The sequence below is a fragment of the Diadema antillarum genome, unplaced genomic scaffold (assembly GCF_040938485.1).
Source record: "Diadema antillarum isolate AM-2024a unplaced genomic scaffold, OU_Dant_1.0 seq00000979_RagTag, whole genome shotgun sequence".
NCBI classification, from domain to species: Eukaryota; Metazoa; Echinodermata; class Echinoidea; order Diadematoida; family Diadematidae; genus Diadema; species Diadema antillarum.
The window spans coordinates 377,567-395,601 of NW_027271819.1; the positions used below are offsets into that span (position 1 = coordinate 377,567).

General features: G+C 39.0%; 1 protein-coding gene across 1 annotated transcript; it reads left to right on the plus strand.

The window, feature by feature from the left end:
* Nucleotides 1-11,926: 11,926 nt before the first annotated feature.
* Nucleotides 11,927-12,820, plus strand: LOC139742084 (uncharacterized). Its single transcript, XM_071652647.1, has one exon. The coding sequence runs from the start codon at nt 11,927-11,929 to the stop codon at nt 12,818-12,820; it is 894 nt and encodes a 297-aa protein (XP_071508748.1).
* The last annotated feature ends 5,215 nt before the right edge of the window (nt 12,821-18,035 follow it).

The window sequence follows — 18,035 nt, forward strand, 5'->3', positions numbered from 1 at the left end:
TACCTTCTTTATTTATATAAATTTTGGCGAGCGAACGCAGCGAGCCAGCCGAAATTTTTTGTAATTCAGCTGACAGAACATGGAATTCTTGTGTGAACACAATAAACATTGGACATCATTTTGTCCGCGTCATCATCATGTTTTGTTTTTATCTTGTTTGATTTGGTTCTCTGCTCCCCCCCCCCCCCCATTCCCCCCCTTTTCCGGGCGAGTTTTTTTTTCTTCTTCTTCTTCTTCTTTTCTTTTTTCTTCTTCTTCGTTTTTTTTTTTTTTTGCGCCCCCAAGGAGTGGCGCCCGGGGCACGTGCCCCCCTTGCCCCCCCCCCCCCCCTAGATACGCCACTGTTACGTAGGACGGCGCAGGGTAGGGTACTAGCGTAAGCTTGGCGTGGTCGACGCAACACTAAATACGCAACTCTTCGCAAGCCCGGAGTGAAAGCGAAATGTATTGGACACACGAAGACAACTTGTGCAGCTGAGCAATTAGAAGATATAAAGGGAAAGAGAGCAAGAGGTGAAGAATCAGGGAGGAGTCTGATAGAAAGATCACAGTGCCTTGCCCCTTATGTGCAATTGAGATGATTTTTGACAGGGCTGACCTATTGGTTAATTCTTTCAATGCGGTACCACCTGAACCGAATGCAGAGTGTTTTAAAAGCTGTTTTAGATTTGCAGGGCGAAGGTACAGAACTCACTACCAAGTCTTTAAAAGAATATAGTCACTATCAGCTATTAAAGCATTATATATGAGAATATACCTTTACTGATTTCTTTAACGCCCCATGTATGATTATGTAATATGATTACTTTATTTTTGTCACATGCACTGTATTACCTAAGCTTATCTTGCGTGGCACTTTTGTGCGGGAGTGCTTGAATGTGTGGTATGGGTATACAAGTTATTATTTTTGTTTTATCGTTGGAGTTTTAATGGGCATGACTGTATGTACTGTATGCTATCCATTGTCGACTCTTGAATCATAGGCATCTATATTTGTGTTTTTATCATTATTGCGGGACTATGAATTCAAGTTCCCGCTGGAAGAGTTTGTAAGCTCATATTTCATTGTACGCTAATGGTTTGATTGTATACATAAAACCATTATTTAATTGCTGTTTTAATACACCTTTTTTATCACATTGTTTTGTCATATCCTACATCCGGTTATTACTGATTTCAACAGTTCGTCGTGCTCCTTCAAACTTCATTTGATTGTTGTTTTTATATTAAGGAGAATTTATATTCATGATACTGAGATTGTACAAGACCTTGATGTAGAACAGCACTCACCAGCTGATCTTGTTATTCTGGAAAAAATATGTTGAAATAAAATAATAATACATTATAAATGCAATAGAACGAGAAAGAGGACAGTTACTCGAGATATTTTGTAGGACAGCTTACGCTGTTTCAATTAAAATTTTGATGACATGCATGTACAACTGACAGTTTTTTTGTTGAATCCATTTTATGTACAAGCTGAAATGAGTAGTAAGAGTAAAATAAGTTTCACTGTAATTAGGCAAAAGACAAAAAAGTCACAAAATTCTAACGTTTTGCATGTTTTGTTTAAAAATTCAAAGATAGATTAAACTCATGAGGTCGATTATGTAATTTGGAAGAAATTACAATGTCATGCATCGGAAGTCATCTTGACTGGCACTTTCGCTTTTTTGAAAAAGAAATGTTGACGTTTTAGATAAAAAATATTTCAGAAAAAGCATTTATAATTCTAATATAAGAAGTATAGTAGCTGAGTTGTAGACACAAAGAAAGAATAATTATTTTCAACGCTGCTACGTCTCTTGCTCAAACCATACATGTGTTGTGAGCTCTTGTCATTGTAGAACTATCGAACCAGCGAAGGTGACAATACGAACGACTGTTTGAAGTATTCTTATTTTCATTTCAAAGGTTTGATAAGTTTTTACTATGCGTTGCGAAGAGCATATAGAATAATAGTCTGACCTTCTGTTTGCAAAATTTTCATTCCAAGGTTTTACTACTTTATAATTTGTCACAAGATGTATGCATTTAATCTATCAGCAAACAGTTTTGTTAGTTTAGACAACTGACAGTTACTATCAAATGTTTCTGAATCATGTGTCGTGCTACACAAAACTCCCCGCCGTGGGACAACATTCCACCGCTCCCTCGCAAAATCATACCTCCGCGAAATCTACTGGATTTCATCATCCCAATGTTGGCAACTCTGTATATATGACATAAAATGAAATGAAAACACAAATCTATCTCGTCTGTCAGATATACTAGGTAAATGACTGTTTGAAGCATTTTCTATACTTCAAATAAATGTTTGGTTAGTGTGTTTTTTGTTGTTATACCATATATAGATAAAATAAACTTCACCATATTATAAAGCATAGAAACAAGTCTATTCCGTTCAGAAGTAACATGGGAAAAGGCTAAATCTGTTGTGTTTTGTTTGGTTCCGTAATGTTAATTTAGCAAGGAGTTGTATCTCCCTTTTAGTAATGTTTTTGCAGCAGATGATCTGTTTCATGTCCTTTCAACACATTTGACAAAAACTATCATGAAAGAAAAGGGATAATAAGCAACACGCTGGCCGAGATAAAATGGCACTAAACACAATGTCACTATTTCCATAACCTCAACCCAACTGATAATATCTGTACCTACCTCTTTATCGGGGAATATTGACCTATATTTTCAATCAATTAATTCCATTTGATTTTAGGGCAGAACAAATACGCTTATATATATCTATATATATATACAAACACACAAGCGTTTAGTTAAAAGGAAACAAAGAATAACCCCACCCCATCCCCTCAAAAAACAAAACAAAACAAAACGATACACCCACTTCCAGCACAAATTATCATGGTTTTGGGTGGGCAAAGGAATGTTCCAAATCAGTCGAAACACACAGTGTTGTTGTAGTGTTTCCGTACATAAGAGCTATACAGCCCATGACTTGAATGTTGAATATGAATTTTCCTTTTCCCCGGACCTATTTTCATAGGAAAAGTTGGGGTAAACGGACCATGAAACAGTATTAAAATATCCCAAGATTGTTCCCTTTTTTCCAGGTAAAACAGGATAAAGGTCTACGTCGAAACTACAATGATCTTCAGTGACTTTCTTTTGGAATCACTCGATTTTCCTGGTAAAATGGGATATGTAATGTATATATTATACTATGTGTATAATACTCGGTATACGTATGTATATATTTCTCTTTTCTGAGGGAAGGTCCATTTTACTGTTTTAACAGTTATTAAAGTCAGATTTTGACATTCACTGTGATTTTTGTTTGAGGGATTTACCCGTTTGCAGTTTTGTTAAAGCTCCCGTAGTATTAATAGTTTGCAATGAAACAGCGTGAGTTATAAAGAGACTTTTGTAAAAAGAAAGGAGAATATTATATGCAGACATTATTTTAGTTCGGAGGGGGGGAAATCGATATATTAGAAAAAAATACAGCAAAAATGAAATGCAGACATACAAAGTGAAAAACAAGACCGGAGGATATCATTGCACGCTTAAGGACTTGTTAAGCTGTAGCTACGAAGGGAGAAAACTTAAAATCTGAAATATCTTTGTCTTGAATGTATAAATATTCATGCTCTGTGTAATGAGGTTGATATTTATTGCTGAAATATGCGTACAACATGCCATCACTAAACGCGTCTTGTCTGCAGCGTTGCTATCCAACTTTCATTTAGGCAAGAGGGTTCCATGAGTTCATTTTGCCCAACAGATAAAAAGGTCATACCAGTCTCGCCCGACAACGACATTTTATGAAATACCGCTCTCTCATTGATCCTTGATAAAGCAATAAAAGCGAATTCATACAGCTCTCATGAAGCATTCATGCTTGGCAACAAACGACCCGAAAATCGCAAAAGTCAGAAAAACAACTCACAAGAATTACCGCTGGGGTATAAAGTCCATAGAAGAACAACAGATATTCTCCATTTTGAATTTTTCACTGTTGTGACTGTGGATAGGTTGGAAGCGACATAATACAAGGCTGGAGGAGTACATTAATATTTCAAAAATTGTCAGAGATTGTACAGCGTTGGCATCTAGTACGTCTGGTGCATCTGACCTGTCTTATTCCCAGAACTCGATTTGACCAACTATACACTCACAGCGAAGTGGATTTTAGAGACAAGAGACATAATGTAAGTATCACATTGTCAAGTATAACATTTTTCAAAGGAACGCTACAGTCCGATGTCAAATTAACTTGCTAGAAATTCCAAACAGAAGTCATTTACATTGATCAAAGAATAGACTTCTATGCACTTTGTACGTAATATACGTGTAGCTAGGGCCCTACCTTTCATTTTGTTACCCCGTCTTTTTGATGATTGTTGATTATGAATTTCCACATTTTTCTTTGATTTTTAGTTTTACTACTTTTGCATAATAGAGACTTATGATATCATGCATTTCTAAGACCTAATTATTATGATTATCTGAAAAAAATTGTCCTACACCGACAAACTTTTACGAAACGTACAATCACGTAAGATCTGAAGAAGGTCGAGACCAAGATGCTTAAGCATGATAAGGCTAATGCGTTTAAACGTTTACTGTTGTTCAACGCCTTACTGTGATATTGAAGCTACCCTTAAATGTCAAATTACAATTAAACAGTATTATGCAGAAACACATAAATTTGATGTGAATTTACGACAACTTTTACTCATAACATCATATTATGTCCTAGTTTGTTCCTAAGCATACGGAGTACAGTATGTCCCCCCATGAAATTACAATTAAATTTTCGCACTGATAACACCCAGTATGATTAAACTGTCTAAATGCTACTTCAGGGTCTTAAAATGTAACATCTTAGCTCTATTTTACAGAAACCCGATTCAAATTGTTTTTTTTTTTTTGGGGGGGGGGCATACTGTACTGTGCATTTAGAGATTAAATCATACCAAATTTTACAGGATGGTTTGCGATTTATTGTTGGAGTGTGACTTCAGTGACATAAACGTGACCGTACATGACACTATTGGTTTGGTTTGGTTTGGTTTGGTTTATTTTTGCATTTTCTTTCTCCAAATACAATTGCAAATGAAAACAGAGTAATACAGAGTATTCAACAACCAAAAAAAAAAAGAGTTAAAATACAAATCAATACAAAAAATATCATTTGCGTAACAACATCAGTCTGTAGTAACATATATGAATCAAAATAACATATTAAGGCATACTGTATCTATGAACAAAGAAGAAATGAATACAGGGGACCGTCATCATAAGCAGAGCTTGACGTGGATGAGGCCCTTTCTATATATAATAGAAATATAATACAACACCAATTATATAATCTTGAAGATGTACTCATAAAACTCTTAATCTTGATTCACGAAACACATTTTGCGAAAGAAAAAAAACGGAAAAGAAAAACAGTGACTTGGCGCTTAAAAGAAAGAAAGAAAAAGAAGCAATATTGACTACTGCATGGTATAGTATACGAATAATTTATGAGTTGTGAGTGCATAGGGCACGAATATCGCACGAGGCGCGAGATAAGCCACTGGTCTATTCAACAAGGCGCGCAGCGCCGCGTTGAATAGACCAGTGGCGAATCTCGCGCCGAGTGCGGTATTACGTGCCCCAATGCACGAACAAAATCATAAATTATTCGTTTTATACAACACCTTGTCCACAATCACAGTACTAATTAGTGACCGCTAACTCAGGAAGGCCCAAAAATAAATGTAACAATTAGGCCGAGAATTGTAAACCACCCTGTCACGTGTACTGCTTTCAAACACTCGTCACGATTCGACCACACAGTCACAGGAATCACAACTCCGTACGCTAACGTTAGATCGAGTTAGGCCTGACTGTTAAGCCAATCTGAGATGTCGGTAGATCTAGTAGTAGGTCTAGACTTTCTCTATTTCCGAAAATGATTTTGTATAAAAACACAGAAAAATAATCAAATTACGGTTTCTCAAGTTGAAATGAAGTCTTGATTTTGGGATCACTGTGGTCCACGTAGCAGATCAGAGTCAAAACTAAAAACACAGCAGTAGGTACTAGGCTGCAATACATGCAACTAGCTAGGTAAAGTAGCTGCGCGCGCGTACACGTTAACGTTGCAGTACTCCGCGCCGCGACTGGTCTGTTTACCGGCCGGCAGCGCATCGCAGCGCAGCCGGCCAGCACGTACAATGTAGTTTGCTGGCGCTTTGCTGCTGTGAGCCACAGAACTCTGTGAGCGGCCATGCATTAGTAGCCCCCCACGAAGCCGTGCTATAGTACCTTCGAGCCGTGCAATAGGCCCATGCCAGGGGCCTATTGTATGGCTGTCACTCTCAATGAGTTTGGTAGGTATTTTCTATTGAATGTCATGTGACATGTTCTTGGCCAATCACAATTCGACATCATTCTGAGGTGTTGTATAATATACGAATAATTTATGAGTTGTGATTGCATAGGGCACGAATATCGCACGAGGCGCGAGATAAGCCACTGGTCTATTCAACAAGGCGCGTAGCGCCGCGTTGAATAGACCAGTGGCGAATCTCGCGCCGAGTGCGGTATTACGTGCCCAATGTACGAACAAAATCATAAATTATTCGTTTTATACAACACCTTGTCCACAATCACAGTACTAAATTAGTGACCGCCAACTCAGGAAGGCCCAAAAATAAATGTAACAATTAGGCCGAGAATTGTAAAGCACCCTGTGTACTGCTTTCAAACACTCGTCATGATTCGACCACACTGTCACAGGAATCACAAACTCCGCAGGGTCTATACCCATTCTACGCTAACGTTAGATCGAGTTAGGCCTGACTGTTAGGCCGATCTGAGATCTCGGTAGATCTAGTTTAGGTCTAGACTTTGTCTATTTCCGAAAATGATTGTGTATAAAAACACAGAAAAATAATCAAATTACGGTTTCTCAACTTGAAATGAAGTCTTGATTTTGGGATCACTGTGGTCCACGTAGCAGATCAGAGTCAAAAGTAAAAACACAGCAGTAGGTATAAAGGCCGTAATACATGCAACTAGCTAGGTAAAGTAGCTGCGCGTACACGTTAACGTTGCAGTACTCCGCCGCGCCTGGTCTGTACAGGTGTGAGATTTACCGGCAGCGCAGCGCAGCCGGCCAGCGCGTACAATGTACTAAGTACTGTAGTTTGCTGGCGCTTTGCTGCTGTGAGCCACAGAACTCTGTGAGCGGAGGGGCCATGCATTAGTACCCCCCCCCCCCCCCGCGAAGCCGTGCTATAGTACCTTCGCAGAGACTCCAACTCTCCCGTTTTCGACGGGAGATCTCCCGCCGAAAACCCATTTTTGCAAGATCTCCCGCTCTCCCGTTTGAGATTTAATTTCTCCCGCCCTGGCTCTTTGTCTCCCGTTGGAAAGGATTTCTTACATATTTCTATCGTATGTTGAAAAAATAAGCCTTAGATAGCACCAGAGAGCATCTAGAACCCTGGGAATTTCGCACTTTGCACACATCAACTTTGAATCTCCCGTTTGCTAGGGGTTTCAGGCGGGAGAATCTCCAGATTAGAAGGTACTTTGGGTTGGAGTCTCTGCCTTCGAGCCGTGCAATAGGCCCATGCCAGGGGCCTATTGTATGGCTGTCACTCTCAATGAGTTTGATAGGTATTTTCTATTGAATGTCATGTGACATGTTCTTGGCCAATCACAATTCGACATCATTCTAAGGTGTTGTATAATATACGAATAATTTATGAGTTGTGAGTGCATAGGGCACGAATATCGCACGAGGCGCGAGATAAGTCACTGGTCTATTCAACAAGCGCGTAGCGCCGCGTTGAATAGACCAGTGGCGAATCTCGCGCCGAGTGCGGTATTACGTGCCCAAATGCACGAACAAAATCATAAATTATTCGTTTTATACAACACCTTGTCCACAATCACAGTACTAAATTAGTGACCGCCAACTCAGGAAACCACCTTGTGTACTGCTTTCAAACACTGGTCATGATTCGACCACACAGTCACAGGAATCACAAACTCCGCAGGGTCTATACACATTCTACGCTACAAGTACGTTAGATCGAGTTAGGCCTGACTGTTAATTAGGCCGATCTGAGATGTCGGTAGATCTAGTAGTAGGTCTAGACTTTCTCTATTTCCAAAAATGATTTTGTATAAAAACACAGAAAAATAATCAAATTACGGTTTCTCAACTTGAAATGAAGTCTTGATTTTGGGATCACTGTGTCCCACGTAGCAGATCAGAGTCAAAAGTAAAAACACAGCAGTAGGTACAAAGGCGGGCCGCAATACATGCAACTAGCTAGGTAAAGTAGCTGCGCGTACACGTTAACCCGTTGAGGACGGTTTGATTTTGCTTCAACACGCATTTCCCATAGACACCTGCCCGAGTATACTCGGGACTCGTCCTCAAAGGGTTAAACGTTGCAGTACTCCGCCGCGCCGCGCCTGGTCTGTGAGACCTACCGGCAGCGCAGCGCAGCCGGCCAGCACGTACAGTAGTTTGCTGGCGCTTTGCTTGTGTGAGCCACAGAACTCTAGTGAGCGGCCATGCATTAGTAGCCCCCCGCGAAGCCGTGCTATAGTACCTTCGAGCCGTGCAATAGGCCCATGCCAGGGGCCTATTGTATGGCTGTCACTCTCAATGAGTTTGATAGGTATTTTCTATTGAATGTCATGTGACATGTTCTTGGCCAATCACAATTCGACATCATTCTGAGGTGTTGTATAATAGACAATAGAAGTGTAGGTGCGTGCGAGTGACAGTGCGTCGTGTGTGCAGGTGACAGTGTAAGAGAGAATGAATGCTATAGCATGCCTATTTGGGGGATATTAAAGGACAAGTTCACCTTCCTACACATGTGGGTTGAGTGAATGCAGCAATATTAGTAGAGCAAATCATTGAGAGTTTGAGGAAAATCGGACAATCCGTTCAAAAGTTATGAATTTTTGAAGTTTCTGCTCACTCAAAGCTGGATGAGAAGACCACTATAGCTTGTGATGTCAAATGAGTACAACGATATAAAGAAAGAATAAAGAAAATTCAACATATTCTCACTTTTCTTGAATAACAAAAGAACACTTGATTTCTCTCTTTCGGAAGGCAGGGGGAATGATATTACCCTTAACATATGTCAGTAACAAGTCGAAGAAGTTTGCACCTAATTCAAAAAGTAAAGTTTTGTGAAATTCTCTTTTTATTTTCTTTATATGGTTGTACGCATATGACATCATACACTATAGTAGTCTTCTCATCCAGCAGTGACTACGAAGATACTTTAAAAATTCATAACTTTTGAACGGATTGTCCGATTTTCCCCAAACTTTCACTGATGTTTTCTACCAATATTGCTGCATTCTCTCAATCCACATGTATATGAAGGTGGACTTGTCCTTTAAAAGGTATGTGCTTTACGGAGGGTATGCAATATACAAATAAGTGCCCCTGTAAAGTCAAAGAAATGAATGTCATCATTTCTAGAAGAAATACAGATTAAATATCAATACTATCGTATGAATCGATAGGATACGAATGATTCAATTTATCCTTTTTGTTGAAATAAGCATTAATAAGTTTTATTGAAAAATAATCACATTTCTGTGACTCGCTCGCTCGTGACACCTATAAAGGGGCCTGTTTTGTGAAATACCACAAGCAGAATATACAAAACTTCTACTGTTGTACTGAAGTGAATATGTAAATGCAAACTGGAAAGCATTAGGTGATGTAAATCTTATTTTCTTTTGTTTAAACTGTTAGGATTCAACCCACAGACTGCATTCTCCCCCCCCCCACCCCCCACCCCACCCCCCCCACCCCCCCCCCCCGAAGTTTCAGGTACGGTTATGCAATGGGCTTGTAACTTTCAGAACAAGCCTGTGTTCATTAGATAATTGAGACACGAACAATTTTAATGTTCGTCTCCATGAAAAACATCTTGATTAATATTTTAATAGTACGCCAGCTTCATCTTTTTTGTGTGTATTTTGATGTTATGACCCTTTACAAGGATTGGCTTCGAAACACTTTGCTGTTCCGCACCATGTTTTACGGCAGTCTCTCTGTTACATTCCTCAATACAGCACGACTATACATCTGTGGTACCCGACACTTCAACAAAGGCCATTGATTTGAAAAGCCGTCGCCAAGGACGTGGGACATTTTAGAAAGATGGTAAGCAAATTCTCACTTCAGTGAGGGAAAATAGTTTGTAAACTTGTTAAAGGGATTGTATGGTTTCGGTTGAGATGGGGGTTCAGGTTTCAACGGTTTTTATGATAGTATTTCTTTTTTCTTTTTTCTTTTTTTGATATATAATGAGAGACCTCTTATGAAACATGTATAAGAGCATACATTTCAAAAGAGGAATGATTCAAAGTTTATTTATTTGATGAAAATTGGTTTTGAAATGGCTGAGATACCCAAAAGTCACCAATCCTAATAAAAGGTGGGACACTCATCTTGTATTTGGATGGGTCTATTTTACTTTACTATTTTGGATAAACATAAGTCAGTCATCCCAAAACTGATTTTCATCAACTTTATTGAAATTTAAATTCCTTCTAGAATTGTTTCCTCCTTAACATTTCCCAAAGAGATTTCTATGTATCCTGCAAAAAGTTAAAGGCCAGAAAAACCTCATCTCAACCAAAACTACAATCTCCCTTTAATTTGTCACTTTGTGTAGATGAAATCTTCATATTCATTTGTCTCTTAGGTAAAATTGGCCTATTCATTGGAAAGGCGCGTTCCAACTGAATTCGTTTATTATGTAGAGTTACAATGTAAATAAACGAAGTCGGTGAAACTCGGTTAAAGGACACGGCCATGACAAAAGTGAAGCATGAATAAAAAGCAGAAACTAAAGAACAAAATGAGCCAGCTAAAGGGAACATACCGAATAAAACGGCCTGTTTTGTGTGTCCCATGGGCTGCAGACCGTGCGCTTAGTGTGTGTTTGTGTGTGTGTGCGTGTGTTCTTCTTTTTTCCCTAAGTTTTCCCCCCATCTCCAAATCACCATCGTCACTGCTATCAAAATTGCGATGTCTTAATCGGAATTTCGTCTGCGTGGTCAGATGAAGAATTTTAGCAATACACTGGATTCCCGTTATACCGAAGTTCTCGAGACCGGTAATTTTCTTTAATGTATCGAAGTTTTGTTAAAACCGGACAAAAACAAACAAACAAACAAACATAGAGCGGATAATGTTGCGGCCTGACGTATTACTTCGTTGTAACCGGAATTTCGTTATAACTGGAGTGTACTGTAAAAATTTTGATTATTATCACAGAAAGCTGTCTTCTCATTTGTGTTTTGTTCTATTTGTCGGTTCTGCTTGGCCGTGCGTTTTTTTCTCTCGTTTTCTATTTTGACTTTGGGTGTTTTTCAGTTGATTCAATATCCATCTCCCTACGATTAGCAATAACTTACTCTTCCTGGTGTTGAAAACGTCATGTCACAAGTCTTCGGTTTTCCAGGAACCATCTTTGGTCACTGTCGGTGCTGCAGTTTCAGCAATCTTGATCGTTTTCTAATTGTTCGAATATCTTTTTTTATCTAGTTTATATGAATGAGTGAATGAATGAGTGAATGAATGAATGAATAAATAAATTTATTATCCAATGCAATAACAATCATTGTGCATATTTATATGCATTGACTTCGTATGAAATGTCTAAAATTTTGCAAGATTATGAAAACTATTGAAATATTTCATCTAAAACGTATGGATTGAAAGTCATCATTGTGTATTGGTGTTGGGTTCATGAAACAGACTTGCATTGTTCAATTCCAATGACTAAGACAACGTTCATGAAAATTTTTCTGCATTGAATATATTTGAATATTCCTTCAATGATTCTCGCAAAATTGTATCTTCCAGGGGGAGCCAAGTGAATCAACAAAGGACGTGACAATCGAAACTGTGATGACGTCAGAGGAAGGATTTCGATTTGTACGCGACATTCTGGGTGTGACGTCACCCGAAGAAAAGATTACCTCTGATCCAAAAGGGCTCTTAGATGATATTGTGCTTTATTGGCAACAAATCATCCCGTATCAAACAATTCGCAGCATAGCCACACCCAACAAAGAAAGGCACCGGCCTACACTCTTGGAAATCAAGCACGATATATGGGCAAAATATGGTGGTCGCTGCTACCATAGTAATGTAGGGTGTTTCATGGTGATAAGAGCTCTTGGCTACCAGGCAACTCTTGTACCAGGTGACTTCCTTGGGGCAATAGGCGAACACGTGGTTATTTTAGTATACAACCTATCTGGGGAAGGTAGTAAGCACTTGGCGGATGTGGGCACAGGAGGCTGGCCGACATTCCAGCTGATCCCGCTGGATTTTGAGAAGGAATCTCCCGAGTACCACGAGTCTTTCTTGATCTACAAGTTTGTGCGTCGAGGTGATCTCATCTTACGCCAGCACAACGCGGAAAGCGACCCGGTGGGGGCAGCTTTCTTCAAGAAAACCTTGAAGGACGGATGGTACACCTATGCCGAGATCCATGATAAAATGCCCGTACATGTCTCTCATTTCGATGACGCGATGTCGATGTTGTATACTGACATATCTGTGGAACCACTCCTCTGTAACATATGGTGTATGACATTTCCTAATCGGCGACTCCTTTCAATCAGAAATACCACTCTCTTAATAGAGAACGAGGAGGGTCAGGTAGAAAAATCGTACTTCCGGTCACGTGAAGAGATGATCGAAACTTTCTCTCGCTTCTTTCCTCAGTTCAGTGAAGATGTGTTGAATGCTGCTATGGATGATGAGAACGTGACACTGAACTTCGACCGGAAGTAGCGTTCTAGTACCTGAATGATTGATATCTGTGCTGTCAAATCACTCAATGATACAGCTTTCTATATACAGTTAACCCCAGTAAGCCCAAGCTATTTTGACCCCTAGCAGGCCCAAGGGAGGGGGGGGGGGGGGGGGGGGGAGGGGGCACAAGTGCCCCCTATATAACTTTTTTTTTTTAATTATTCGATGTATCATCGTCATATTTGGTACATGGGTAGAGTAACTCATACTCTACACGACCGTACATTTGAATTTTCTCAAGGTCACCCATGGAGGGCGCTATTTTCCAAAATATAAAGAAATACATAGGAAATATGCTGAAAACATGATTTTTCTGTATAATTTCTTTATCCCCATTATATATGTCTTATTATAGACCCATCATTTTCATATATGTCACAAATGATAAGGAAGTGGAATCTTATTATTAGTTATGGTTGAAATTTCTCAAGGTCATCACATGGGGGCGCTATTCATGTCAATATGATGATACATTATGAGACCTGAGATGAAATGTTTGGGATGGGTACATGAATAGTTATGACATTTCATATTTGCATAATAGTGGAATTTCAAGATTGCAAATTGATAATACGATAAACTAATGATATCAGAGGCATAACTTGGGTGAGGAAATCAAAATAACACCAAATAGAAGGGCATAATCTTTAGAAAGTATTGTTGTTTTCAATTATCTCTATTATATCTATTGTTTTATGCCTTTGTCACATAATAACAAAGTAAATAATAAGAAAAACTTTCTAGGACCATAATTACTTCAAATCTTTCTCCTTCAACAAATTTCAGCCAAGAAACACCCATTTCATCCACTGTAATGCTGTTAAATAAAATGGGAACAGAAAAAAGATGCAAAATCTGACTGACATGGTTGTCAGTTTATAGTTGCCATGGCAACCAGCAACATCAAATATAGCTGAATTATGTATCAAAATGTTTGCAATAAGATTTTAGGAAAAGTCACCAAATTTGGTTGAAATCGGTTAAAGAGTGAAGGAGTGGCAAATGAAAATCTTGGCCTTTATAGGGTTAATAATTATATGGATAATATACGCCTAGTTGACCTAAATCAACTGAATCATCGCAACAGATTTGGAATGAAATGATTATCATCATATTATAATGATTTTCATCATATTGCAGCAAAAAAAAATTGAGTGTAAGCCAGCCATTGAATCATTAAATTCATTTTATATGCCTTCACAAAACTTTCATATCAGTATATGAACCAGTCACTTTGAAGGAAATTTGCTTAGGCGAAAGTGTACTTGTCTCTACACAATCTTCTCATTTCAAATACTTGTAAATCTTCACAGAATGTCAATACTTCACCTGGAATTATTTTATACAACGTTCGAATGAGTGCGTGGTATCTTTCGGTTCTTTTTACTGTTGCCAGGGTTGCGTTGATTTTAGAAAGATAATTCTGGAAAGAGAAGATTTACTTGCATCTTTTTTGTAGATACTCTCGAGCAATTTATGAGTCGTAGATATGGTTAACACAATGATGTTTGCATTTGAATTTGTGGTTTTTTTTGTATACTGCTGAAATGAAGGTGAATAAAACTGAACTGAAGTTAACTGAACACTTTATGCGTTTTCTACATGTCTTTATACAACACCTCAGAATGATGTCGAATTGTGATTGGCCAAGAACATGTCACATGACATTCAATAGAAAATACCTATCAAACTCATTGAGAGTGACAGCCATACAATAGGCCCCTGGCATGGGCCTATTGCACGGCTCGAAGGTACTATAGCACGGCTTCGCGGGGGGCTACTAATGCATGGCCGCTCACAGCGTTCTGTCTCACAGCAGCAAATCGCCAGCAAACTACATTGTACGTGCTGGCCGGCTGCGCTGCGCTGCAAGGTGCAATCACACATCGCCGGTTTAAGCCCCTTTTACACTTTCACGGATCGCATCACGGATGACCACGGATCGTCGATCCGGGGTCATCCGTACTGTTTCCGGCATGACCGTGTTGACTCCGTGAAGTCATCCGGCATTATCCTTGATCACCCGTCATGTCCGCGAGAAAAATTAAACTTGCTTAATTTTTCATCCCGGACATCACGGATGAAAATCAATATGAACTCTTCCTTGTTGGCACCGTCTACTTCGTGTTGCTGCCGTATTCCTTCCTTGTAGGCACCGGCTATTCCGTGTTGTCTCCGTACTCTTTCCGGGACAATCCGTGAAGACATCGGGACGTCCGTATTAGCATCTGCTCCATCCGGGATGAAAAATTCGTGTATTTTGCCAGTACAAGCTCATGAAGTCCATTAAATTTGCTCACATCTCCCTCCATCAGTACAGCCAGCAACCCCTCATACTCTCTTCGTGTAATGGTTAATAAAGTTTCAGTGACCTACACACATTTCCTTGAAGTTGTTTTTTGTATGCATGTTTTGTTTTGCTTTGTTTTGCTTTGTTTATGTTATGATGTTCCCGCAAAATGAGAGTTTGCAATAAAGAGATTTGCCTGACGTCGACAAGCCGAGGCATACGTGGGCTGCTGTAGATTTTCTGATGTGCTTGTTATTAGCTCTGGAGGCTTGTCGCCCTAGAATGATAAAGTATCAAAAGCAAAAGTAAATGTCATCTTTCAACATTTTAGGGATATCCGTGTAAAGACCGCGAAGGGACCCACTTGCATCTTCCTTGATATGGCCGTGTTAGCTCCGTATCGTTTCCGCTGTGGTCCGCGTTCGTTCCTTGTCTGTCCGTGTAGGCACCGTACTTGTCCGTGTAGCCTCCGTACTTGTCCGTGTAGACATCCAGTCGGCATCGTATTCACACCGGCATTGAGAGGAAAATCGATATTTTGCATGCCGGAACACCACGGATGACGATCCGTGGTCATCCGTGAAGCAATCCGTGAAAGTGTAAAAGGGGCTTTAGATGGCGGTTCATGGCGGTTCAGCAAATCGCCCTGCTCCGCCAAAGACCGTGTTTGCACCGTACACAAACCGTGGTCATCCGTCACCCATCCGCCATGAACCCCGAGAACCGCGGGGAACCGCGGGGAACCGCCAGAAAAATTAAACATGTTTAATTTTTCGTGGCGGTCTTGGCGGTTTGAAATGGACCGTGTTCACATCGCCGTTCATCGTGTTAAGAACGGCATCCTCCGTGTTTGCACCGCAAGATCCGTGATAATACCGTGTTAATACCGCCATAATTTTCAAGCGAAAAGATGCAATGAATTTAAAAGAGAATAATGGCTCCGGCGACACTTCGTGGCGGAGCAATAAGAAATGGAGATAAAAGCAAAGATGAACCCATAATGCAAATATATTGAATGCTACTGTTTCCTTACTTCTTTAACACATATCAGTAACAAATAAAGTTTAATGTTCAAAAAGTTGTTTGGTATGTTGAATAGTACATCATTTACATTAAAAGGTAAGTTCATAATTTTATCAAAGCTTAACAGCTTTTAAGATGGCCAGCAACGTGCTACACACAAAAGACTTATGTAAATAATTATGTTGGGTTCTGCTTTCGTGATGCCATTTTTGTAAGACTGCATGTTGATACAGATATGTTGAAACTTAAGAGAGTAGAGGGAAAAGCAATGTTGAAACTTGAAAAAAAACACCATTATTATGTTACATGAACCTGTAAGTAAAGAGGAAACTATGCACATAATACTATATATGTTTCTTTGATAATGTGTAATGTACATAATATGTCTTTTTTATTGACTGTTGTCAAAGATATTATTATTATATCATCATCATTACCATTCTTATATAGCGCATAATACCTTTGGCAAGGTCTCTATGCGCTTTAGAGGGGGCACAAAAAGATAAACAGGAAAAGGTAATTTCAGAAACAGTAACATGCTGCATAAATCATCATCTACAATCACTATTTTACTATTTTAACAGTTAAGTACATGTATTTAAAAACATTTTGGACTTATTGATGGAACTTCATGTTCTATCACTTGGGATGCTTTTCCACAGTTCTGGGGCGGCATAAACCACGTTTGCCATAGTAGTTTGTCGTAATAGATCGAGGGTATCACATACAGATTCCCCTTACGATCTAGGAACTCTCCTAGGCTCATATTTCTCATGAAGCTGTGAAAGATAAGAAGGAGCAATTTTGTGAAAACATGGATAAACAAGCTACAAGATCTTAAATTCAACACGCGAAAATAATTATGTGAAAACTTAATTAAGAAAGAATTAAAAAAGAGTGATGTTGAAACAAGCAAGTACTTGTACATCACTTGATAAATAAACCTACAAATGAACAGGAAACTTTGGAAACTATTTTGGATTCTGCTTTGATATGTACGTCTTTTTAATGACAGTTAATACGAATATTTTAAAAATGAAAAGAGAAAGAGAAAAGTCACGTTGAAACTTGAAGATAATCGCTTGTTGCATCACTTATATCAATCTGTAAAACACAGGGGACACAACGTTTCATAATTTCTTTAAAATTGTGTTTACCTGACAAAGCAAAACGCTCCTTGTTGAAACCCACTGAGGACAAGTGAAAGGGCTCTGATTGCATCCAACTACATGGGCTTGGTATTGACTACTCCACCTTCCGGAACGATACGTGTTACTACCGCGTCAATCCGCGTTTGCTCCGTGTTCAAAAGCAGAATCCAAAATAGTTTCCAAAGTTTCCTGTTCATTTGTAGGTTTATTTATCAAGTGATGTACAAGTACTTGCTTGTTTCAACATCACTCTTTTTAAATTCTTTCTTAATTAAGTTTTCACATGATTATTTTCGCGTGTTGAATTTAAGATCTTGTAGCTTGTTTATCCATGTTTTCACAAAATTGCTCCTTCTTATCTTTCACAGCTTCATGAGAAATATGAGCCTAGGAGAGTTCCTAGATCGTAAGGGGAATCTGTATGTGATACCCTCGATCTATTACGACAAACTACTATGGCAAACGTGGTTTATGCCGCCCCAGAACTGTGGAACAGCATCCCAAGTGATAGAACATGAAGTTCCATCAATAAGTCCAAAATGTTTTTAAATACTTAACTGTTAAAATAATAACATAGTGATTGTAGATGATGATTTATGCAGCATGTTACTGTTTCTGAAATTACCTTTTCCTGTTTATCTTTTTGTTCCCCCTCTAAAGCGCATAGAGACCTTGCCAAAGGTATCATGCGCTTTATAAGAATGGTAATGATGATGATATAATAATAATA